Source organism: Podarcis liolepis, assembly GCF_965112155.1.
Source record: "Podarcis liolepis genome assembly, chromosome: 1".
Taxonomy (NCBI): Eukaryota; Metazoa; Chordata; class Lepidosauria; order Squamata; family Lacertidae; genus Podarcis; species Podarcis liolepis.
The window spans coordinates 105,980,834-106,007,448 of NC_139554.1; the positions used below are offsets into that span (position 1 = coordinate 105,980,834).

The 26,615-nt window shown below is 41.3% G+C and overlaps 1 protein-coding gene across 4 annotated transcripts in view; it reads left to right on the plus strand.

Moving 5' to 3' along the window:
* TANC1 (tetratricopeptide repeat, ankyrin repeat and coiled-coil containing 1) overlaps positions 1 to 26,615 on the plus strand; it is a 129,336-nt gene that overhangs the window by 33,147 nt on the left and 69,574 nt on the right. For 2 of the 4 annotated variants that reach the window (XM_083493061.1, XM_083493063.1), the window contains exon 2: positions 13,151 to 13,233. In XM_083493061.1, the coding sequence (XP_083349187.1) occupies positions 13,173 to 13,233 (61 nt within the window). In that variant the 5' untranslated portion in view covers positions 13,151 to 13,172. The remainder of the gene's footprint in view (positions 1 to 13,150; positions 13,234 to 26,615) is intronic. The other 2 variants (XM_083493060.1, XM_083493062.1) reach the window with 1 other exon arrangement.

Genomic DNA, 26,615 nt, shown 5'->3' on the forward strand with positions numbered 1-26,615 from the left:
CTTTTGACACACATTTTTCTGTACAGTACTTGTTTGTGAAAAATCTGCCATTCAAGGATAAAACTTCATGTATTTGTCAAATTTTTTTATTTATTAAATTTGTATACTGCCCTATACCTGCAGGTCTTGGAGCGGCTAACAGAACAAAATAATGATATAAAAACACAGAATACATCATCAAAATAAAAACAGGGGCAGGCAGCGGGGAGAAGCGCTGCGCCTCCCAGCTGTCTCCAGAGCTTGTGGGGCAGGCAGCGGGGAGAAGCGCTCTTCTCCCCGCCGCCCGCCTTCAGATCAGGTCCGGGGACAGCGGGGAGATGCGCTGCGCCTCCCCGCTGTCCCCGGAGCTTGCGGGGCAGGCAGCGGGGAGAAGCGCTCTTCAAAAATGAAGGGGAAATGTGTGTGCGTCCTATGGGGTGAATACAGGCTTTCACTGCAGCCTGGAGAGCGAGAGGGGTCGGTGCGCACCGACCCCTCTCGCTCTCCAGGCTTCAGGAAGCTATCCGCAAGCCTTGCAAGCCCGGCGGGAGGTCCCGCGGGCTCGCAAGGCTTGCGGGCAGCAGCCTGCAGCCCACAAGCTCGGGGGATAGTGGGGAGGCGGAGCGCCACCAACCCGCTATTCCCCGACCTGATCTGAAGGCTGGCGGGGGGGGGAAGCAAGCTTCTCCCACCCTCGCCAGCCCCACAAGCTCGGGGGATAGCAGGGAGGCGGAGCGCCGCCACCCCGCTATTCCCCGACCTGATCTGAAGGCTGGCGGGGGGGGGGGGGAGAAGCAAGCTTACTTCCCCCCCGCCAGCCCCACAAGCTTGGGGGATAGCGGGGAGGCGGAGCGCCGCTACCCCGCTATTCCCGGACCTGATCTGGAGGCTGGCGGGGGGGAGAAGCAAGCTTGCTTCTCCCCATCGCCGGCCCCATAAGCTCGGGGGACAGCGGGGCAAGCCGCTGCCCCACGGAGGCTAGAGGGGCTGTCCCTGAAGGCAGAAGAGGGAGACGGAGCGCTCAGTCTCCCTCTTCTAGCTTGGGGATGGCTGCGCAAAGCCTCTGCAGGGCAGCGGAGTGCGCTGCCCCGGAGACTGGGGAGGCTGTCCCTGAAGGCAGAGGAGGGAGACGGAGTGCTCCATCTCCCTCTTCTAGCTTGGGGATGGCTGCGCAAACCTGGGGGGGGGATAAAAAAAATTTCCTTGATTTCCCCCCCAAAAAAACTAGGTGCGTCCTATGGGCCGGTGCGTCCTATAGGGCGAAAAATACGGTATAATATGGTCTTAACTGTTAGAGGCTGGGGCATGGGAATGAGGTTTCTAATGTTGATACACTTGCCAGCTTTATCACTGATGCTTCCACAACTTTTAAATTCACTGCCGGCTAATTCAACTATGTAAATAATTTGTGTTTTGTTTTTGTTTTTAAAATAATCATTCAGTTCATTGCTATCATATTGGAAGTAGGAGTAGGCTATAATTTTGTGTTTGGACTAATCATTTTCAGCAGTGCGCTGGATTAATGTATTACCTAACCATAATCCTTTAAGGAAATGACCAGTCTGTAAAGCACTCTCTGTAGGGTTTTGGTGTTTTGAGTACAGTTGAGTTGAAGGAAAGATTGAACTAATCTGTGGGTGCTGAGTAGAGCAAAACATGCCTGTGTAACAAGATCATTTGAAAAGTTTTGCTGTTTAGCTGACCTTTTTTCAGTATCGGGATCCCCCATAATTTGCAAGTCTGTTATTAGTGGCTAGTACTTTGGTACCGTAACCCTGTAATCTGCTGGTTGCTTTCTTTCTTCAAAATATTGCCACACCAACTACGAGGGTGGAACCATGCTTTTAACTTTGAAAATGAGTACTGTTTTACCACAAATTGAGAGCATTTTAAGTTCTGCCTCGTGTCCTAGAAACGATGCCTAAATACATCTGAATGCCATTTCTGTTATCTTCCTTGTGCCGAAAATCTATCTTGGAGAAAAGCAGCTTTTTAAAGAGGTGTCTGAGGTTTGATGCCCAAAATCACTTCTGCAGAAAATATTTATTTGAAATATTGATAGGCCTCCTTTCATGAGTCAAAGTCACCTGAGGCAGCTTGCACAATATATAACACATAAAAACACATAACACATAAAATAACAACAACAACAACAACAACAACAACAATAATAATAATAAAGTTCAGCAAGAGGCAATAGTCCAAAGGCTAGGTGTTAGGCCTCAAAGCTCCAGGCAGCTTGTCCATGTCCTCAGGGAACGTAAGCTGAAAGATACCCATTACAATTAGGCCTGAACTGGTCCTGTCCATCTGTCACAACGATGTCATACATGCTGCTGTAGATATCTTCAAAATGTCTTGACATACTGGTCATGATGCCCTTTTAAGGGTCCAGGGTATTGCAGGATCAGGTCCAAGAAAAGCTTTACCACCTGGAAAAAATGCTATATCATGATATTGGGCAAACACAATGGTGATGGAGAAATATGATCTCTCTCTGCTGCCGCCGCTACCACAGAATAAGACAGAAGCTGGATTCTTAACTGTGTTAGGTCATATTTATTGCAAATCACTAGCCATTTCTGCTCAAGACTTTTTCATCACTATCAGCTCCTCTGAATACAGTGGTACCTCGGGTTAAGTACTTAATTCATTCCAGAGGTCCATTCTTAACCTGAAACTGTTCTTAACCTGAAGCACCACTTTAGCTAATGGGGCCTCCTCCTGCTGCTGCTGCTGCTGCCGCCGCTGGAGCATAATTTCTGTTCTCATCCTGAAGCAGTGTTCTTAATCTGAGGTAATATTTCTGGATTAGTGGAGTATGTAACCTGAAGTGTAGGTAACCCGAAGCGTAGGTAACCCGAGGTACCACTGTACTAAGAAGCTGATGTGACTCTGTGACTAGGTTGAGGGTGTTTGGGAGCAATTGTTTGAGCCCTTAATAGTGCCTGATAGAAGAAAGAACAAAAGACAGTAACAAGACAGAAAAATCTATAAACAAAATCTGTAGTGAAATTTAGAAACTGGAATATGACCCACTTAGTGGAACTCCTTCACTTCTAGTTTAGGCAAGAGCAAAGCTTGAATGGATTGTTACTATATTGGACCTCTACTATATTAAGTGTAGAATAAAGCTGCTTAACATGGTGTTGCATTTCAGAAAGTGATGCTGTTTTTAGATAACAATTTGTTGAAATGTGCCTAACCGGTTCAACCACTTTTTTTGGCCAAGTTAAATATTCTCTTGCCTGTCCCGTGATTTTATGTTGTGTAATATGAAAGATGCAAGCCCTGCTAGGAAGAAATAGCTTTGACATGAATTACGACTTATTTTTAGTATCTGCTATTACAGAAATTGTGAAAACTGAGAACAATTTCAAAAGAGCTAATCTGTGAACCCATTTAAAAATCTATGTAAGAATGTTTTCCAACACACAACCACTTAGAACAATTTTAGTTTACATATAATAGACCTGCAAAGACTGTCAATTAATCCTATAAACATTTGTCATGTAAATCGGAAATAGCATTTATACAGTATCTTTTCTGAAGAATAGTGTGTGTTTTGTTCCTTTTGCAACCTAGTCACACTTTGAACTCATATCCTTCTTGTTGTTTATTGAATTTATATACTGCCCTATACCTGGAGGTCTCAGGGTGGTTCACATATGAAAACATAATATTGATGCCTTGTGTTTCATTTAGCATTGAACCAAATTTGGATTTATATCTGCCCATTTATTTGGACTGTCAGCTCTGGCAATACAGTGGTACCTCGGGTTACATACTCTTCAGGTTACAGACTCCGCTAACCGAGAAATATTACCTCGGGTTAAGAACTTTGCTTCAGGATGAGAACAGAAATCGTGCTCCAGCAGCGCAAAGGCAGCAGGAGGTCCCATTAGCTAAAGTAGTGCTTCAGGTTAAGTACAGTTTCAGGTTAAGAACAGACCTGCAGAACGAAGTAAGTACTTAACCCGAGGTACCACTGTAATTAAATTGTTTGGGTGTGGTGGCGAACGGTCTGGAGCAACAATATTGCCTGTCTGCTTTGGTGGAGCTATTCTTAGTGTTGTTCTTCTTCCTAAAATTCCCCCAGAGAGTTTTGAACAGTGCAATAGGCAACATACAATATGTTGATAAACCCGAGAATTCAGCTTGAAACAAACAACCTATGATTGAATGTTGACTTTTCTAGCAGATTTTTATCTTCAGTAGATCATCACTGTTGTTATACTATTTCAAAATTGCTGCTTCAGGCATATATCTACTGTGGGAACGATGTGCTGGAAAGTGAAATAATATATTTCACTCTTAACACCTGCTCAGTAATGAGACAGATCCCATATGAAGCTTACTCCTCAGGCAGTCTTAGAAAGCCTTGGCAGGCACTCTGTAGCCATCAACCAGCATATGATAAAGGCCTTGCTGGGTTCTGATTCTGATAATGATAATGGTTTATTAGACCAGGCCAGTGTTGTACCTACAACTCCCATCAATCCCAGCCAGCATGGCCGATGGTTGGGGATGATGAGAATTGTAGCCTAGAATTTTTTTTAAAAAAAAAAATCTGGACAGCCCATCATTGACTACCATTTAAATAAACCCATTACTTGTTGCAAACCTTCCCAAATTAGCCTTCTTTGAAAACTGGTGGGTGGCTTATATATCTGAGCTTTCATAAGTTAAAAACTTAATACCATTTACATAGCAAACTTTTTCATTTTATGCTGTCCCTCCCTTTTTCATGTGCATTACCGCTTTTCCATTTCCTTTAAAGCAGGTTTATTTAACCTTTTCAGATCCAGGACCAACTTCTAACCTAAACATACAACCAAGTGCTTAATCTTTTTACTTAACAGGGGTCAGCAAACTTTTTCAGCAGGGGGCTGGTCCACTGTCCCTCAGACCTTGTGGGGGGCTGGACTATATTTTGGAGAGGGGGTAAATGAATGAATTCCTATGCCCCACAAATAACCCAGAAATGCATTTTAAACAAAAGGACACATTCTACTCATATAAAAACACACTGCTTCCCGGACTGTCTGTGGGTCAGATTTAAAAGGCGATTGGGCCGGATCTGGCCCCTGGGCCTTAGTTTGCCTACCAATGTTTTACTGTATATTTGCATGGTAGTGGTAGTACTTCTGTTTGAACCACCTTGGGTGCTGAACTACCAGTTGAAAGCCACTGCTTTGACATTTGCAATAAAGTCCTCTGCACTTTTTTTTTTTTGCTTTGCTGATCCTCCCCCCCCCCCGCCCCGCTTGCACTTTCTTTTCAGAATAAATCAAGAGAAGGGTGGGAAGGTCATGTATCCACATGCAAACTACATATACATTATTAATTTTAAATGGGAGTATTCAGGGCTCCCCCCCCCCGACGGAACTTACCAGAACGCAGTTCTCGCACCTCTCAAGTGGGTTCTGGAACCTCTCAGGCGTTCATGGTGAATTTTGGAACCTCTTTGTCTAGAGAAATAGCTCTGGAGGTACTGATTATGTGCTTTCTTATTTTGTAAGGGGGCTGGTTTCCAACTTGCTCCCCCCCCCAACTCCTCCAGCAGCCACCAGACTTTTAAAAAATGTAGGTTCTCATCATTACCCTGATAAAGCATCATTCTGATTTTAATTAAAGACCGTTCATTGGCAGATGATGTTCAGCTGGAGTCACAGTGTAATGGGGAGGGTAGATGCCGTGACTGGCTGCTGCAGAGAAAGATGCAGAAGATGCCCAGATGGGGTAGAAAAGTTCTGCCAAAGGAGTATTTGGCCTGTTGTTTGAAAAGGGCAACATGTGTGGCACAGAGTAAGGAGGATTTCAGAAGTATGTAACACAGTTTTATGGATGCTCCCTCTCTGTTATTGTATACTTTCCTAGGACTTCACTAGACTTTCCCTATTTGGGGTGGTTTTTGCCTTTTTTTTTTTTAATGGTTTGATAAGCCACAAGACAGCTGTCTTGTAGGGGGTGCAGACTTTTTTTTTAAAGAAAAAAGCAGTTTTTTTGTTTTTGTTTTTTTTACTTTCCCCCTCTGGTTCTCCCAGTGGAGTGTAAAACTGCTGCTTTTCTGGGGTTAGTATGAATGTTTAATGTTTAACTGCTGTTTTGGCCTGTTGCCAGTTTTCTCTTGATAAAGGCAATGTGAAAAGAGGCCAGTGGCAGTGGCAGCTCTTCCAAGTTCTTTTGAGAACATGAATAAAATATAATGGTCACTCCTCTGCCCGAAATATTGCTGCTGTTGAATTTCAAAGGGCTGGAGCAAATAGGGATGCAAGAGAGGACATTGCAATATTAAAAATGGCAATTGTGCAAAGGGTGTAGGAAGGGAAAGGTTTTCCAAATCTGCTACTGCCCAGCCTCCTTAATTCTTTTATGCTTGTCTATTGAAAAAGAGCACATTGAGGGGGGTGGGCCTGCAGTCTCCCATTTCTCTCTCTCTCTCTCTCTCTCTCTCTCTCTCACTCACTCACTCACACTCTCTCACACACACACAGACAAGATGTATGCACACACCCACACATAGGCATGCACAAACACTGGCCTGTAAAGATACACACATACACCCACTTTGCATTTTGCACTAGCATACATGGGACTGGAAAAGGGTATTGGATAGAGTGAGGACTTCCCCTTGCTTCCCACATATCCACACATGCATGTTCAAATGGGAAACATTGATCAATCAGTTTGTCAGTGGTAGAATATAGTCTTAAATCTGCTAAACCCAGTCTGGTTTGCCAAGTGATAAGCGATATCTAGGCAGGCATCCAATAAGCGGTTTGATCTGGCGACAGATAGAGACCTATTCCTAACCCAGCAGTTTATCTAGCGAGTTTTCCTTATTATTATTTTTAATAAAATAGAGCTGCAATGATGGTTGGGTGTTTATTTTAAAAAGACAACTTGAGAGAGACTGCCACCTTATTTGATCAATTATAAACATTTATAGATTTGCTAAAACACCTATAGACAAGACTCTCTGAAGAAGTATATATATATACGTATGAGCAGAAGAGTCTCTCCTTTCTCTGTGTGTTAATTTTCTATTCAAAAGCATTCTTTTTCTGATACTTCTTCGCAGTGACTGTGTGCGTGCACACATGTAAATTGGAAATATTGTAATGCTGTATATAAATAGTATGGGGGTAATGTGATTAAAGATGAATGCCTTTCTCCATCTTCCTTTGTGACAGCATAGTCCCGCGATTTTACACTGCACAGATAACTTGCAGAAGTCCCTATTTTGATCAAGAGAGATAAATACTGGTTGCTAATATATGTAATATATGTAACTGCTTGCCCTCATTATCCCCTTTTGGAGTTAACTATGGAGCCTTTGGCAATAGGTGAAGTACATACAGGCCTAATTCAGGTGATAGGAACTTAATCCTCCAAATAATGGTTTGGAGGCTCAAGAATGTACCATGGGCTTGTACTCCCATCTTCCCCTCTCTTGTGTTGGTTGCTTTTTATTTGCCACGGCGATTCAGATAGACAAACTATGGTCAGTGCCATTTTCTAGGAGTCCTAATCATAGTTTGCCTATTTGGATGTCAAGTTGAACCACAACTAGGTAAAACCAAGGACTGGAGGGGAAAGGGGGGGGGGACCCTCATAAGGTAACTTGCAATGGCCAATAGTTGTGAAATGCCTTTGGGGACTTCCGCCTTTTGTGGTGTATTCCTGATATATCCGCAGTCAGCACAACCATGGCTCATCAGCTGGTGGATGCAGCTTGTCCCTGGTCCCTGCTTATATTTGGTGATAAAGTTGCATGTGTTTGATGCTGTTTGAGAACTGAAGCATGACATTGAAGTACCATGGATATCTCTGTAGGAGAGATTGCTTCAAACTGAGTGGGAGTGCAAAGGAGTTTGGGGAAATACAGTTCTTTTTTGTGGTGTTAAGGACACTTATTTATTCAAGAAAAAGTCTAAGCCTGTAGATACAGCAATAAAATATACAAAACATACTACTAATATAGTTAAGCTCTGGGGAGCAGTTAGCTAGAGGGTGGGGGGAGAGGAAATTTTCAGTAGTGGTAGTGGGTGATGATGATGGGGGAATAGTTTGGTACAGTGGAACCTTGGTTGTCAAACGTAATCCGTTCCGGAAGACTGTTTGACTTCCGAAATGTTCAACAACCAAGGTTCCACTGTACTAAGAATTTGGAGTACAGTGGTACCTCGGGTTACATACACTTCAGGTTACACACTCCACTAACCTAGAAATAGTGCTTCAGGTTAAGAACTTTGCTTCAGGATAAGAACAGAAATCGTGCTCTGGCGGCGCGGCGGCAGCAGGAGGCCCCATTAGCTAAAGTGGTGCTTCAGGTTAAGAACAGTTTCAGGTTAAGTACGGACCTCCAGAACGAATTAAGTACTTAACCCGAGGTACCACTGTATATAAGCTATTCGAAATGAGGGCAGCTTTGCCCTAGTTGGAACACTTCTAAGGTTTGGCATTTCTGAAGGAGACAGTTCTCTTCCTAACAGTACGGACTGTTGCAAGGCAGTCTTCACCAACCTGTTCCCCTCCAAATGTTGTTGAACTACAACTCTCATCAGCCCCATCCAGCACACTGGGTTGGCAGGAGTAGGATTTTTCACAGCAGGAAAACGAACGATAGAAGTGAAACCTGGAGAGGAAAAGAGGGGCTTGGGTTGAGAGACCATTTTAAATGTTCAGAGCACCCATAAGTACACCCCTGCTTTCTGATTTAACTTTTAGCTTCTGCCTAGCATAATTTTACACTCCTTAAAAAAAACACCAAAATATTTATTATGATATGCATTTTGAAATGGTGGTGTTACTATCCTATTGTTTATATTAAATTCTCTCTCTATATATGTGTTCTCCCTCCAAGTTTTCTTTATTTGGGCATCTTCTTTTTTCAGTGCTTCGTTCTGAGCTGTCATCTGCTATTTCAAAGTCACCTTCCAAGTGTGCACACTGCATAGAATACCAATTAATTATTCACCACATGTCCTGATCTCACAGCAGATCAGTTAATATTTCCATGCTAAACTATAAATCACTGCCCCATTCAGTTCCAAAATATCCTTACTGTAGATGCTATTTATTGCCAAAGATTTTTCTACCAATAGAGCACATCCATCATGCCCATAATTTTGGACCTGTGGTAAATTAATAGTAAAAGGAAAGATGGGAAATAATATCCTGTGTGTGCATTTTAAAGGGCTGCTGATACGGTACATGATATATCATTACAGATCCAGTTGGTTTGCTCCTCCTGCTTCAATTTTTCCAGACATTAGGACATGCCCTCTTGGCATCCCATTTCTTTTCAGATAGGATTATTGGAAGTTTTGATGTTCATAAAGTCTCTTTATTGCTTTATGCTTTGCAGTTTCCCCTCTCCTTTCTATCTGTAGCATTGGAAGACAAAAAGCTAACCTGTAGGCCATCTTTAATCTTTCCTTTTTCTTCCAGCCTGATTCATAAGCCAAGAACAACCATAAGTCTTTCATTTTGCTTTTCTGTATACCATGTAATTCATTGGCAAGACCCTGTGGTTTTGACTGTACCAATTGCATACTAATAGTTGCCATCCATCCATCTATCTATCTATCTATCTATCTATCTATCTATCTATCTATCCATCCATCCACCCATCTATCCATCTATCCATTTATCCATCTATCTATCATCTATCTATTTATCTATCTATCTATATACCATCTATCTAATATATATATTGTTCTAGCTTGTTACAGATTTTGGCTGAAACAAATTAGAACTGAACACCAGCAAGTCAACAGGAAAATGTTTTACAGGGCAATTGGTTGCAATTTGTGTAGGTTTCTGCATTATTTGCAGTTCTAAGGTCATCAGTCCAGCTATTTTTCCACAAAGCACAAAACTTCCCCTTGTTTACTTTTGGATGATTAAGGGCTTGCGGTCGCTCCCTTTCACTTCTGGTTTTCATGATGCAATGCTAAATCCATCTGGGAAGATTTACCCGGGATTTTTGCACAAGTCGCTGTTTTGGATGGTGCCACCCACACTGATCCTTCTAATCTCCAGTCTGCCATTTGAACTAGCAGGGAGTAACACTGGGACTGGTACAGTTCACCTGATACCTGAAAAATCCTCTGGAAGCATGTGAAAAATTTGTAATGGAGGCGGGAGGCTCTATCAGCTCAAACCTGCAAATGCTGTTTGAGAGATGAAGGAAATCGTTAGGAGCCAATCTGCTTTTCTGAGGGAGGACAGTGTACTGCCTTGGGTTCATATTACACAGTGCAAAAGTAAAACTTAGGGCGCTTTTGCCTTTGCACATGATAATCCTTTCCAAATCTGCTCAGAAGTAAATCCTGTTGAATTCAGTGGGCTTACTGACTCCCAGGTAAATGAGGTTAGGATTGCAGGCTAAATGTTCTTTTGTACCTGGTAGACATCCTTTAAAAAACACAAAAACCAGAATATGCATTTTGGCTGTTGTAGGCGTTGTATTCAGATTACAGATGTGGGAAAATGCAAAGACTGACTTGAAAGTGCTGTCTTGTGTAAAGGGCCTTGGGTTTCCCCCTAAAATTAGAACCATGCAGTCTCAAATGTTGTTCAGGAGCATGGAAAAGAGAACAATGGGGATTAAGAATGCAGTGTTTGCAAGAGGAAGTAGCAACAATGAAGGCTTCTAGTAGTTTTGGCTGGAATGTAAGAGATGTAAATCACAGCTGTCTCGTGAACTTACAGTACTTGCACAGCTGTGGGACTTTGAAAACATCAAAGAAGCCTGCTGCTGCTTTGGGCAGAGAACATATGCACTGCACTACATGGAACAATTTGGTCTTCTCTTGTAATTTAGAATTATAATATATATAATATGAGTTTTGCAAACATATAATTCTAAGACAAAAAGTACATTAATTAAGAATACTAAGTTTGGCAAACACCCATAAGAGGGTACATGCATATGCATTTTTAAAAGTTATCGCTGAGCTGCACAAGTAATGTTAGGATATTGTTTCTCTGTATTAACATCAGAAGTTTATAGGTGACTCCTGAGGCATAATGGAACGAATGTCCTTTTTCTACTCCTTTCGTTCACTGGCTTTTCTGGACAACACATGGGTGGAATTGTTCTGTGGGAAATAACTAATGCCAGCCTAGTTGAGATTCAAGTTCAAGGTCTCTTCTTCTTACTAGAAATTATTTCCACCCCACCCCCCAATATTTTCCCTATGAAGAAGAAGAAGAGTTTGGATTTATCATTACCCTAAGGAGTCTCAAAGCGGCTAACAATCTCCTTTCCCTTCCTCCCCCACAACAAACACTCTGTGAGGTGAGTGAGGCTGAGAGACCTCAGAGAAGTGTGACTAGCCCAAGGTCACCCAGCAGCTGCATGTGGAGGAGCGGAGACGCGAACCCAGTTCACGAGTCTATTGCCCTTAACAGCTTTAGCCATGTGCTGTCTTCTCTGTGTGGCAAAACAGTCTTGCCTCCCCGCATGTTGGTTTTACCCACTTTTAATATCTTGGCTTCAGAGAAAATTGATTATTTGAGTAACGATGGCATGGTTGCAGATTTTGTGCCCACCAGATGTTGTGGCCTCTATCTTCCATTCGCCTCAGCCAGCACACTCTCTGTTCAGGGATGATGGAAACCAGGTTGGCTACCATTGAATTATCCATCCTTCCTGTCCATGCAGTGAGGGGAACAGGGGGAGCCCCTGAGCTCAAAGTTCATTGCTAAGTTTCATCCATATGTTGACAATCCCAGAAGTTCCAAATACTGCCTGAAGAAGCCAAATTTAGGGGAGCGCAAGAAACTTCCTGAAGCAGTGTTGCAGTGTGGTGCCCTGCAGCCATTGTGGACTACAAATCCCATCATTCTTTACCATTGCCATGCTGACTGGGGCTGATGGGAGTTGTGGTCCACAAGTTCTACATAACACCACATTGTCTACCTCTGCACTATGGTATCCCCAAGGTGCAAGTTTTGCCAGATTTTACTACAGATTCTGTGAATACTCGTGAATGTATCATACATGTAAGACACTCATTTTATTAAACATGCTTAAGAGTGAAAGTTTTAATAAATGCTTGGACATTTTCGTTAGATCCCATGTCTTTCTACTTTCTGAGAGGCGATAAGCACTCTTTATTTTGATGTCTTGAATAGCAACCATGGTGTTGCTATTCACTCCACCCCAGGTCTAAAGACTTAGAGATATGAAGAATTTATACAGGACATGTAGCTAGGACAGGACCTTGTTAAAAGTCTGTAGGTTAGAGAAGTGTGAACACTCATAGCCCTGGCATAGTTGCTGCCCAATGAAAAGTGAAATGTTGTAAATGAGGGCAGGCTAAAGTGGATTGAAGGGGGAAGAAGTGAACAAGGCAAGAGATTTGCAAAAGCTACTTGGAAAAAATGGGCAGAACTTGGCTCAGATGAGCTATGTAAAAGGCTTGGAAATGGCAGCTCTTAAGATTTCAAACAGGGAAGAAAGCATGTACTCACTTTAAAGCTCCAAATTTAAACAAAATAAGATTCCCAGGGTGTCAAAACTAGTTCAAAAACAGCCAGGGACCACTCCTATGAAGGACTTTCATTCAGAGGTTGCAAGTAGTTACATGTTTGGTAAGAATCTGGACTCATTTCCCCCCCTAAAGTATATATTTTTTAAAGTATCCTTACCTAATACAGGCTGCATTTTAGTCCTGTTTTTCACCAAGAGTTCTAAAACATACAAGCATTTTCTTTCAATCTTCCAGTGTCTCAAATCAGATTTCTTTCAATTTATGGTAGCTACTGTGGTGGTATAGCTTATCTCCCCCTCCTCTTGAACTCTGGTCAAAAACCAGACATGTTTGTGCCAGAGTGCCTAACGGTAACTTATCCAGGTTTAGCCTCGTAACCTTAATTATATGTGGAATGTAGAGAATGTTGTGTGCTGTTTTTCTTTATAACAGGACAGTAAACCCCTAGTCACTTGGTATTAAAACATTCCTTGCAGCTTCACTGTTTGGTTTTACTAATGCAACATGGTTGTGTAAAGTAAAAGTGATCCCATAACATGTTTTGAATTAATATTTTGTTATACAAGTTCATTTTGAATGTGACATGCAAGAATTGCACACACTGGCATTGCGTCTGGGTGTACATGCACAGTCATTTAGAACTTTCTGTTTCCCTTCTTTAGGAAAAAAAAGAAGAGTGTTAAAATGTTAAAAGCCGTTTTGAAGAAAAGCAGAGATGGTGGAAAGGCAAGCAAGAAGGAATCTGGTAGGTATATTTAAATGTTGGTGAGCTACCAATTTTAATTACTATGTGATTCCAAAAATACCTGCAGGGTTGGATTGAGAAATGTTGGGCAGATCCACACCATACATTAAAGACATCCAATGCACATTCAAAGCATGTACCTACCCCCAAAGACTCAACTCATGGAAACTGTAGTTTCCCTGCACATAGCTACAGTTCCCAGCATCCATAACAAGCCAAAGTTCCCAGGATTCTTTGTGGGAAGCCATGTGTTTAAAATGTGTGTTGCAATGTGCTTTAAACATACGGTTTGGATCTGCCTACTGTCTGCTCCATTATAGCACTACTTACCTTCTGCTCCTCCCATTTCCTCAGTTTATGTCTTGGTTTCTACTTTAATGGATGATACATTCGATGGTGGGAGATTGTTTCTGATCTCCACTTCATAAGTGTTACTGTGCCAGTAATGAACTCTGTTTAAGTGACTTACAGAAAGAAGAAGGGAGTGGTAGGAGAACAAATGCTCTGTTATATCTCAGGCTATACGTACCTTGCATATGATATAGCACTATGGTGGCAGGATTTAGCTTCATAAGAATCTCCACTTCTATAATAAATGTAAAAATTGTCTCGATTTTACATCTGTGAAAGTTGGCTTGAATGTTCGTGCCCAGTGGGCTAGTTCAGATACCCCCATGACCAACGAGAATGAACTGCACCCAGCAGTTATTAATATTTGGGGAAATACATTTGATACCATTTTCAACAAACCCAAACTTAATACAAAAACTCTGTAGTGGTACACATTCAAACAATGGCACCAAGTTTCAAAGGAAAGAAATTACATTGCAGTTGTTGTGTCATTCAGTGCTGCAGGATCAAGTCTTTGCATTATGTGCTCCCCCTCTTCTCCCTTCCTCTGCAGTGACTATAAGGAGGAGATTGGGCACATTTGCTTTCCACTTTTGATTAACTACAGCTGTGTGTTTCATCCATGTCTGACATACTCTGGCAATCTTAACCATTGTTTGTTTGAAACAAGCCAACCTCATGACCCATTATTTGAGAGGGGAAGGAGGTGTGTAAACCTGAGGTTTACTCCAGCTTTTTCCCATCACATAGAACCATCATAGCGCCCAAAGCCAGCTCAATGTCCACCAACATTTCAGGGAAAGAAGTGTTTCCATTCATGGGAATTGGTTTCAATGCTGTTTGTGGCTCCTTGCAGAAGCAGGAAAATTATGCACAACAGATTAATGTTTCCTTAATGTACACACTTTATAGACAGTACACAGAATTCAGGTTTGCTTAATAACAGCATTTGAGTTACTTTGCCACAGGATTTTGGCACCAGTGCAGATTGCAAAGCAACCTGATTATGTCTAAAATGTCAAATAACAATTAAGATAGGAAGTCCCATGATTATGAGTCATAGGGAGAGCTCTTCTGCAGGTTACAGAAAGCAGCACATGTGAAATGTTCAGCATAGACGAAATATTTGTGCAAGACCTTTCCAGGCAGAATATCTCTTAACATCAGATTTCAAGCTTTGGGAGTGTTGATGCTTTAAATTTTTGACAACTTTCCTAAGTTTCAAGGGGTGCCAATAAACAAATGTGAGCAAATGTGTTGTAGCATTTAGCACATGGGTAGGCAAACTAAGGCCTGGGGGCCGGATCCGGCCCAATCGCCTTCTAAATCCGGTCCACGGATGGTCCGGGAATCAGCGTGTTTTTACATGAGTAGAATGTGTGCTTTTATTTAAAATGCATCTCTGGGGTATTTGTGGGGCATAGGAATTCATTCATTTCCCCCCCTCCTCCAAAATATAGTCTGGCCCCCAACAAGGTCTGAGGGACAGTGGACCGGCCTCCTGCTGAAAATGTTTGCTGATCCCTGGGTTAGGGTGTCAGATTAGGGCGGGAGAGAATCCCACTCACTCATGAAACTCACAGGGAGTGAGAGCATGGGTCAGTTTCTATATCTAACCTACCTCACAGAACTATTGTGAAGGTAAATGTGGTGCGTGATTAGGAGTTGCTGAGCTGCTTGGAGGAAGAATGGGATAAAAATGTAATACATAATTCTCCTATGGTTGTAAAAGCCAAATCGTGTTTTACAGACTGATGATTATAGAATGATACCATTCAAATTCAAATAGACTAAGAAAGTTGGATGTAATATGAAAATACATTAATTTAATACTTAGATGCACAGGATATCTTAGTTAAAGTTACTGTCCTTATCACTTAGCACAGGGATAGTGGGCATGCTGCCTTCAAGACTCTGGGACTGCCAACTCTCATTAGCCCCACCCAGCATGGCCAATGGTGAGGGCACCACTGGAGCACTTCCATGTTGACTACCCCTGACTTATTAAATGAAAGTATTAACCGAGAATTTATTAATTTTAAAGTCAAAAGTCAGAGCACATTCTCTTTTAATTACCCCAGAAACAAGGCAGAAAATAACTGGACCACATATATCAAGGTCCAGCATTCAGCTGCGTTTTAAAGAAGTCAGTTCATAGAATTTATTGTCCAATGCTTGCCATGATCATTCCCCTTTAAACCACAATAGCTGCTCATAATTTGCTTGGCAGCCACTCACAGCTGTCTCTGGGATCCTCAAATGATTTAAAACAAAAAAATGAAAATGAACTGAACGGTGATGTCAATTTCTAATCTCATCGTGGCCTCCTGACCCTTATATGGGCGTAGGTCAAATATTACTTCCGCCCACTGTGGCTAAAAGTGTTGTCAGAGCAGGTGTGTAACCTACGCCTTGCATTTCTCTCTGAGAGGGAGTAGCTCATCTAACCGACAAGTCTGAAGTTCATTTCGGAACATAAATCAGTTTGTCTCTAATTTCCATCTTAGTTTTTAGCAAAGCGAGTTCCAGTTGCTAAGGCTAGCTATTCTGAGAACCCTGAAATATCTTCCATAAGTAAGAGATTCCCCCTTTCTTAAACACGGTAATCTCATACTTGAATAAAATTGCCTAAGATCATGATACTGGTCTCATTAATAAAGTGGTTTACATAAGATCCGTTTTTTCAAACACAATGGTACCTCGGGTTAAGAACTTAATTCGTTCTGGAGGTCTGCTCTTAACCAGAAACCTAAGGTACCACTTTAGCTAATGGGGCCTCCTGCTGCCGCCACACGATTTCTGTTCTCATCCTGAAGCAAAGTTCTTAACCCAAGGTACTATTTCTGGGTTAGCGGAGTCTGTAACCTTAAGCATCTGTAACCTGAGGTACCACTGTAATTTAAATTATCAGTTCTTAATTGTTACTTGGCTAATATTTATGGGATTTGCTAAATAATTACCAGACCACCAGACTTAACAGAATTTTATCATTTATCAGGGAGTTCCAAAAACTATTTTTAAAATGTCTTTTTAATTGGTAATCATGTCGTGCTTATTGCCATGTTATAAGCATGACGATTGTGGTGCTTCATTGATTTCAGGTGTAGTATGCACTCATGTCTATGGTCCCAACTACTGTTGGAGTAGATACCCTAAAATAAATGGCAAACTCCACTTTTCCCTGCATTTACCAAAGGGGCAGCTGAAGACTGGTATCTCACTACATTGCCAGTTCCATTGCCTCTGGCTATCTGCAAAAAAATAAGGGTTTGGGGAGAGAAAATGAATGCTGTTTTTCTTGGAGATCATCACTTGTTCTTAGCAAGTCCCTGAGCAAAACAGGAACCCAGTCCACCCAAACCTCCTAAACAAAACTCCTCCTTGCTGTAGCTGTTTTTTTCCAATAATGAGTACCAATGCGGAAGTAAAAGCATAGGTATTAGTGACAATTACATCCTTAGAATAAAAAAGAGAGTGGATGAATTGCTGCCAAAATAGAGTTTAAATAACAAATTTTAGTGGGAAATGAGTACAGTCATGGGTAGGCAAACTAAGGCCCGGGGGCCGGATCCAGCCCAGTCAACTTCTAAATCCAGCCCGGGAATCAGTGTGCTTTTATTTAAAATGCATCTCTGGGTTATTTGTGGGGCATAGGAATTCGTTCATTTCCCCCCCTCCAAAATATAATCCTGCCCCCCACAAGGTCTGAGGGACAGTGGACCAGCCCCCTGCTGAAAAAGTTTGCTGGCCCCTGAGTACAGTGGTTGTGGTTGGGAGAGGTTTTTAGATCAAATGGTGCAATGGCATCTGTATAGCTTGCTAAGAACAGATGTGTGCCTTTAACATTTACACCTCAAGCGAGCTTTTGCCCTTCTGATCCATGGGATATGTTATGTACAGTGGTACCTTGGTAGTCGAACAGCTTGGCTCCCAAACAAATCGGCTCCCGAACGCCACAAACCCAGAAGTGAGTGTTCTGGTTTGCGAACCTATTTCGGAAGCCAAACGTCCGATGCCGCTTCTGTGTCTTCTGATTGAGTGTAGGAAGCTCCTGCAGCCAATCGGAAGCCGCGCCTTGGTTTTCAAACGGTTTCAGGACTCAAACAGACTCATGGAACGGATTAAGAGAACCAAGGTACCACTGTATTTTGTTTTCTCATTTTATATTTTTATGTTGTAAGCTGCCCAATGATCTTTGGAAGAAGGACAGTATATAAATTTAAATGATATACTAATAGTAATCATCATCATTATTATCATCATCATCATCATCTCTAAAGAAAAAAATATAATCCATGCAAGGGCTGCTGTGGAGCTAGGCTGGAGAGGGACAGCTTATCACTGAGGAGGTAGAAAGGGAAATTTACCTTTTGCCAGACAGAGTTAGGGTGGGGGAACAGGGAAGTCTATGAAGGTGTCAGCAATCATCTCTTGCATTAGCTGTTCTTTTTCTACAGGCTCTTCCCTCATATATCTGTTGCCAGGCAGGCATCTGGGGGAGAGCATCACAGCAAACTAGGATTAAACCAGTTTGCAACTTCCAAACAACCAGTCAATGCATACCAAGATTCACACATCAGCTTGAAACCATAGTTTCGGATCTTGGTTTGTTGGTCCCAAACAACCATAGCTGGTTAACTAAGACAGATTTGATGTACTGTATAGGTTTGCCATACTAGGGACGTGGGTGGCGCTGTGGGTTAAACCACAGAGCCTAGGACTTGCCGATCAGAAGGTCGGTGGCTCGAATCCCTGCAACGGGATGAGCTCCCATTGTTCGGTCCCTGCTCCTGCCAACCTAGCAGTTCGAAAGCACGTCAAAGTGAAAGTAGATAAATAGGTACCGCTACGGTGGGAAGGTAAACGGCGTTTCCGTGTGCTGCTCTGGTTCGCCAGAAGTGGCTTAGTCATGCTGGCCACATGACCCGGAAGCTGTATGCCGGCTCCCTCGGCCAATAAAGCGAGATGAGCACTGCAAGCCCAGAGTCGGTCATGACTGGAACTAATGGTCAGGGGTCCCTTTACCTTTTTATAGGTATGCCATGGTTTAGTGTTGTGTTCAAACCCAGGCATTGTATCTTAGTCTGAGACTTCTAATTTGAAACATAGATGTGACCTTTGCATGTCTTTGAAGCTGTCTGATTAAATACAGGTATTTGGACATGGTTGCCAACTAAGGCAATAGTTGTGTTTCCATGATATGCTTCCAGTGCTTTTTGATAAGCCTTGGTTTTCAAAATCACAAAATAGATTTTGACATTTTAAGGCTTAATAGGCTAATCCAGTTGGTGCTTTTGTTTTGCTTTGTAGGCCTTCTCAGATAAACTTTGAATTTTAAGTGAAAAGAACTTTCTGGCATGAAAAGTTCAGATCTGTTAGTTTTAAATGTTGAACTTGGGATGGAATCTTTTCAAGTTACAGTTTGACTTTTGGTCATTCTTCTAAATACATTCCTCAACAGAAGATGCTTTGTTTCATACTGAATATATGGGTCTGTTTCTGATTTATTCCGTGCTGCTGTGCCCATTTTTCTGTGGTTCTTGGTTAGTATAAAAGTACAGTGGCATTTCTGCTGAGCAGTAGGTATTTTGTGTGGAATTACAGTTTCTAGGGAATATTTTTAACTCCAATGAGATCCTTAAGTATCAACACTAGTGTTTTATATTTAAATGAACCATAGGCATTATTTACTTCAGAACGGCCTAATAATTATAGGTAGGTAGCCGTGTTGGTCTGCCATAGTCAAATCAAAATAAAAAAAATTCTTCCAGTAGCACCTTAGAGACCAACTAAGTTTGTCATTGGCATGAGCTTTCGTGTGGTATCTGAAGAAGTGTGCATGCACAGGAAAGCTCATATGAATAATAAACTTACTTGGTCTCTAAAGTGCTACTGGAAGGCCTAATAATTGATACTGTTGCAAAATTATGGTATTGGATCCAGAGACGTTTTGCATCAGTGAGAAGACTTCTGCTTGCACAAGACAGAACAAGCCAAAATTCTCCCAATTTCTCCATTCTTCTGCTACCCACTGTGCTCCATCACATTTGACCCTCAAAAGTGCCTTTTCAGGGGATATAGGAAGCCCTGTTGTACAAGACAAGTCTCAGAGTTCTATCTTTGTGTTGTCTTTCACTTAGAACAGAGCTTTCCAAACTGTGTGTCTCAACACGTTAGTGTATCAACTGCAGTGTGTAAGTGTTGTTTTTCTAACTAGAGGCCAATGGCATTTGTCTTTGAACCAGCATATAGCTACTGTAATTACAAAAAATCACCATATTTTTGGAGTGAACTATTTACGTCCTTTTTAAGACACCATTCCTTGATCATTCTTTTCTAGCGACCCCATTTTTCTTTTAAGTTTGTCATGATTTTGTTTTAACAATTGCATGTTTTCAGATTCTGACATCTTTAGTCTTAGATATGCACAGATCCGATTTTTGTTCCTTACGTTTCACTGAAAATTCACCGCTTAAGATTTCTAATTATAATCTTTTCCCTAAATCTTTTCTCTATGTTTGATCACTTCATTCTTTTATTAGATCATCCTTTTGTTTGTTTTTTAAGTGCTGTCCTTCCTTGGTTTAATTCTTAATGCTTTCTTTGAAGTTCCTGTTAGTGGATTTTTATCTTCTTTCTCTTTATCAGTTGGTGACACCAGCTGAATCTCCCCGCGGAGGGCATTCCACAAATGGAGAGCCATTGCAAAAAAGGCCCATTCTCATGTTGCCACCCTTCAGACTTCTCATGGCAGAAGCACACACAGTAGGGCTTCAGATGCATAGCTGTCAACTTTCAGATTTGAAAATAAGGGATCAGCAGCCTCGAAAATAAGGGATCAGCAGCCTCACCTGTCCCGGGGACAGTCTACAGGATATCTAACAATCCGAGATAGTAGCGGGAAGCAGTGGGAAACAGCGCTGGAATAAGGGAATTTCCCGCAAAAAAAGAGAAGGTTGACAGCTATGTTCAGATGATGATCACAGTGTCTGGGTAGGATCATATGAAAAAGAGGTATTGTGGTCCTTAACGATTTAAGGCTTCAAAGCTCAAAATCAGCACTTTGAATTGGGCCCAGAAACTAATTTGTAACCGGTGCTTTACAGGTGACACTGCATTGTGCTAGTACACACTGCTAAAATCATGGGTGTTTTGCTTTCGTTGCTGCTTGCAGTTAAGCCATGATTTGGTTTGTTACTGCATTCAGCTTTTAAACCATAGTTAAGTTTAACTGTTATTCGAAGTGACATGCAGATGAAGGCAAAGTAGCTAACTTCTCTTGCCCAACTGTTTTGTATCTTTCCTTCCCCTCCACTTTGTAGCTATGTGGGGCAGAGGTAGATAACTGAAGTAAAACTTGAATCCACAAGCTTCACAAATACATCTGTCTGCTTTAACTTCATGGCTGCTGTGTCCCAGTTTCATATTGCTCTTAGGCTCCTTACATCTTATTTCATCTTGAGCACATAATGCTCTTGTATAGATTCTTATCATGAAAACTATATAGGTTGGACATTGTGTGCATTACTGTAAATTGGATTCCCACTTCGAAGGTTAGAAGAACTGGAATCGTAGAATTATGTAGTCTTTGCATTCCGAGTTGCGTGTTCCCGAACATTTTTTTTATGTCCTTAACTTGAGAGCAGCATTCAGGTTTTGTATACAGTGGTGAATTTTAAGCTGTTGTCTTCATCGTGTTTGATTTTCATATACTACAGAGGCTCTAAAAGTTTCTCATGTTGCTTATCCCTTTTTCAATTGATGGATTAGATACGGGATTCGAGTTCTGTTTTCAAGCTTGTATGTCTTACAGAATAATTATTTGTAGTATCATTATACTGCCTCTCTTTAAAAGATGTTAATCTGATTAAGCCCTTTAGCTGCATCCGATTTGCCATTGGGAATTCAGTTACATTTTCAAGACATGTTCCTTCTTTAGAGCCATCACTGGTTCACTGGTTATGCTGGATGCCAGAGATAAAATGGTGAAAGTATAGAAAATCAGATGTTAACAGAAAGCAAGATTGCATGGAGTTTATTTGATATTGCTGGAATATCAAGGTGCTCCAGGATTGAAAGGTGGTGTTTTATCAGATTTATAGGTCAGTGGTTTTTATAGAATATTGTAGCATAAAGGAGTTATATGAAAATTTATATTTGCAAATATTCAAATGGATTTTCAGTATGTTAGGCACTTAATAATTACTTTGTTACAGATAAATAATTGACTGAATAAGTGTGTACATAAAATACAACAAATATGTATTTCAGTGTATGGTCAGTTGTGGGAGAGCTGTATTTATTCAGTGGATCAATAATAGCTAAATCAGGCTTCTAGTTCTCTCTTAAATTGTTATTTTCTGTTTCTAGTCATCTCTATTACTAATGGTTATGATCAATAAACTTCTTAATTTATTAATACATTTCTTAATACATGTGAGTATTAACAGATCACTATCACTTAAAATGAATTCCTATAGCATATTAAATCATAATTTGACATTCACTCTTGGTTTCAGCGCCTCAGGTTGTTGACTTATGTTATGAAACTCTGAGACATAGTTTAGACAATTGTCACTAAACAGTTGTCCAGATGAGCCCCAGGTTTGTGTGTTCCCCTTCCTATCCCTTCATGCATGCAAAAGAAAGAGCCACAGCTTCACTTTTGACTAAGCCATAGTTTCCTGTTACATATGAATTCTGGTAACTGTGGGTTATTTTAACTCCTAGATAGTTTGTTTTATCAGATAAAATAGGGATGTGGAACCTGAGGCCCTTTATATGTGACCAAGGCAGCAGTCCAACAACATCTGGAGGGCCACAGGTTTGCCATCCCTCAGTTAAATTTAAAACACATCATGGATGCCAAGTTTTATATAATGGGGCATTGTGGCTTAATTAAAAGTAGAAGTGGAAGATTTGCTCTCCTTTTGCATGTGAACTGACAGGAGATAAAAGTGATACAAGTGGACAGTCTGTGCCAAGGCTCACTCTGGCTTAGTTGCAATAATTATACTGGGCTTAATTTTTTTGCCTCTTGGTTGATGTTATCTTGGTTACTCATTTTGCATTAACTGAATTCATAATACTTCAGAATATGTGTAGATAATTCAGACATCAACTCTTGCTGTTTATTTTGTAGCTACCAAAGCCTTTGACTGCTTGAGCAGGTTGTTATTATGCATGCTTCTTATAAAGCAATCTCTGTGTTAATACATTTAACACCACTTATCTTTTAGGTTAATGGGACTCTGTGCCAGATAGTAAGTGTCTGATCTGAAATACTTTCAGGCATAAACAAAAATTAAGTAGAAGATCAGGAAAATCTTTATTTGCACCAATCACTAGCCATAGCAATAAAATAAAACGTACTGAAGATAGAACTAAAGGCTTAGCTATACAAAATACATTCTAGAGGTTTACATCAATAATCAAATAATAGATCTTTTTTTAATTGCCTCTGCTATTTATTTATTTATTTATTTATTTATTTATTTATTTGCAGTTTTTACTATCACCTGATTATCCTGATTTGCTAGAAGAAAAGACACAGTAGCAATGGTTGAGCGACCTGGTATGGATAGTAGTAGAGGGGTAATAACTTCACTCCTCAAATCTTTCTAAAGAGTACAAGCTAACAGCACATGAGCTACTGATTCAATACTTCCATCTCCATGTGGGCATAAGTGTTTTTCCTGCAGAATTTTTCGAAATCAGCCCTCAAGTACTTCTGAAGGCAGTATGTTTAATCTAGCATAAATGAAAGCAAGTCTGTATTTTGGAACTGTTCAATTTTGCAACTAGGGTGCCAGCGTGTCAGAATGACTAGGTGGAAAATAGTCATACCATTAAGTAGAGAATATAGCTGTTAAATTGTTGAAATGACATTGGGAGATTTGAAAAAGCTTGTATATAGGTAAATGTATATATAGATAATAGCTTTATGAAACAAGTTTACTTGTATATTGGTAATGAACAGTTCAGTGGGTATCATGTAGTCTTGTCCCTCCAGAGCAGGGTTGGGCAGACTTGCAAGATTTCCCCAGATAAACTGGAACCTCGTGTTACAGACAGGATCCGTTCCGGAGACCCGCCTGTAACACGGATCTGACAAAAGCTGAAGCGCCGTGTCAGTGCACACACGCGGCATGATTTAGCGCTTCTCTGCATGCACGAGCAGCAAAACCCGGAAGTAACCCGTCCTGTTCCGGTACTTCCAGGTTGCCACAGGACGCAACACAAAAACACGTAACCTGGAGTGGACGCAACATGAGGTATGACTGTATATAAAATTTTTACTTGGACTCCCAAGACGTCCTCCTAGTTGCAGTAAGACAGACAGTAGCACAAAACAAGGACTATCATACGTCCGGGTTTTCCCAAACACGCCTTGGAATCGCTAAGAAAAATGGTGTCTGGGCGGATTTTTGCTGAATCGGCAAAATGTCTAGGAAAACCTGGGCTATTTTTAAAATCTTTAAAAATCAAAGAAAAATACCAAAAGCTCAACAACTTTGACCAGAAAAAGGCTAAAGAACCTTGTCCAGATTTTCACTTTTGGGAATCTGTCAACCCTAACAAAACTCAGAATCAAAAGATGGACACACAAAGCAAAAAAATGTCTTAATTTCATTTGGCAATATCCTTTATTGGAGAAACTGTTGAAAATAAAGGCATTAAAACAAGAAAATAAAGGGGACAACTTCTGTTGGCAGTGGTATGGTTCATGCAGTCACATGGGACACTCTGGAGAGATTTGCTGGGAGGACAAAAACCAAACCCAACCCAGTATTCTGAATATTAATAGAATTGCCTGTTTAGGGGGAAAGAGGGGGAAACTATTATTAGCTCTTGTCATGTCAATAATTCAAACACTGCCTCTATCTTCTGAACAATAAACCTGAAAAACATAACGTTGTTAAACTAATATTCTCTTGAGCTATAGCTTCCAAACTACAACTGGGTGTTAACTGCCAGTTGCTGTGTCCTTTTTTCCAGTTTGAAAGGAAGCAATCCTCTAAATATCGTGTGGGGTAGAATTAAAATTTGAGTATAGCCACAGAGAAGAAGTTGCAAAAACTGCAGAAAATGCTGCTTTGTTTGTTTAAACCAGTCATCCAGGGTAGTTGTTATGACTACTGCTGACACTTCATTATTGGTTCAGAAGGGTCATATAACACTGAACGACAGGAAAATACTCCTCAGTTGCAGCTTTTTTATGTGCAACTAAATTATTAAATGTGCTGAAATCAGGGGTGGCTAACTACCATTTTGGGAGCCTGATATAGGCCCCCCCATTTTTTCCCCTGGCCTTCCAAGACACCTCTGGTTTTTGTAGCAGCAGCAAAACGAAAACAAAAATACAGTGGTACCTCGGGTTAAGAACTTAATTCATTCTGGAGGTCTGTTCTTAACCTGAAACTGTTCTTAACCTGGGGTACCACTTTAGCTAATGGGGCCTGCCGCTGCGCCGCCACGCAATTTCTGTTCTCATCCTGAAGCAAAGTTCTTAACCCAAGGTACTATTTCTGGGTTAGCGGAGTCGCGTCTGTAACCTGAAGCATCTGTAACCCAAGGTACCACTGTATACACTATGCTGCAATGGGTGGAAGTCAGCACTGTTGTTAGGGATGCAAATTGCTCACACCCCAGCCATCTGATTAATCATTTTATGAATGGAGAATGGGGTGGTAGTCCTGTGTTGGTAGCCCTTCCAAGAGTAGTATTGTATTTTGGAGGGGTGTTAGTAAGATAGTTGAGGCAGAATAAGCAGATGGAGCAACCTGCAAATTTGAAAAACTATATTGTTGCTAAATGAATTTGTATTACACCTAATATTTCAGCATCTGTTGTCACTAGTGCATCAGAAAGAGCATTATAACCCTCCCTCCTCAACTGATCTGCATGGGCCATGAGTCAAGGCTGTTGGCTTTTGTGCCTGTAGCCGTCTTGGGTGGCCCCACCCAAATGTAGCCCTTGAGCAAAAGGAAGGAAAAGAAAAAAGCGACTAGCTACCCCTGCTGCTAAACCATTAAAAAACTGATCTTGGAGAGAGACTACTTTAATCAGCAATTTTGGCTAAAATACCTGCATATTTTAAGACCAGTCATATGTATTTCCTGCCAAAGGTGGGACGGGACCCAACTTGCATCAAGGTATTTTTTCCCCTTTCAGGCAAGTAAGCAGTATACAGTGGACCCTCCGGATACGAACTTAATTTGTTCTGGGGGTCCGTTCACACCCCGAAAATAAAGCTAATAGTGGTGTGCTTCTGTGCACTTGTGCGGTGTGCAGAGTGCTTCTGCGCATGCGCGTGTGGTGAAACCCGGAAGTATGCACTTCCGGGGTTGCCATGGCTATAACCCGAAGATTCTGTATCCAGAGGAATACGTAAGTAGAGGTACGACTGTACCGATATGGCTACTTGTAACGTGAAAGTGTTGGTATCGTTGCTAGGGTTTTCACAACCCATGTCAACGATGCTTTAGTTAGAAAGTTATACTGTACAAACACTGGTGCTTTTAATGCTTGGAATACACACAACACCCCTTTGTGTCATACCTGCTGGCCTCCATTCACCTTTGTTCAGCTGCTCTCTTCGTAAGCTTTTTAATGTTCCAGATGTTCTCTAGTGCCAAAGGGTTGAGGGTTGAACCCGGGTCCAGCGTTGTGCAGCCCTTCCCCATCATTGCAGTAGCAGTGTCATGGCTGAAACTGGGTGTGTGTTTGGAGTGGAGGTTCAAAGCAAATATAAAAACATTCTGCATGTTTCTCGTCGCCTACAAGGAACAGGTTTTGTTTTGTTTTAATGAATGAATTAACTTATATCTAGTTTTACCCATAAAATATTGTGGCCCTCTAGCACTGCTGGTGCTAAGCAACCTGATCAGTCTCTTGAATTGAACTGAACGGGATGCTTTGTTAGCATCTGACTGTCTCGGGAGACAATGGAGGTGTGCACCTCTGGGGGCAAAGTCAAACTGTTGGAAGGTTGCAGCAATTGCGGTGGCTGTAGAGACAGATACAGGAGA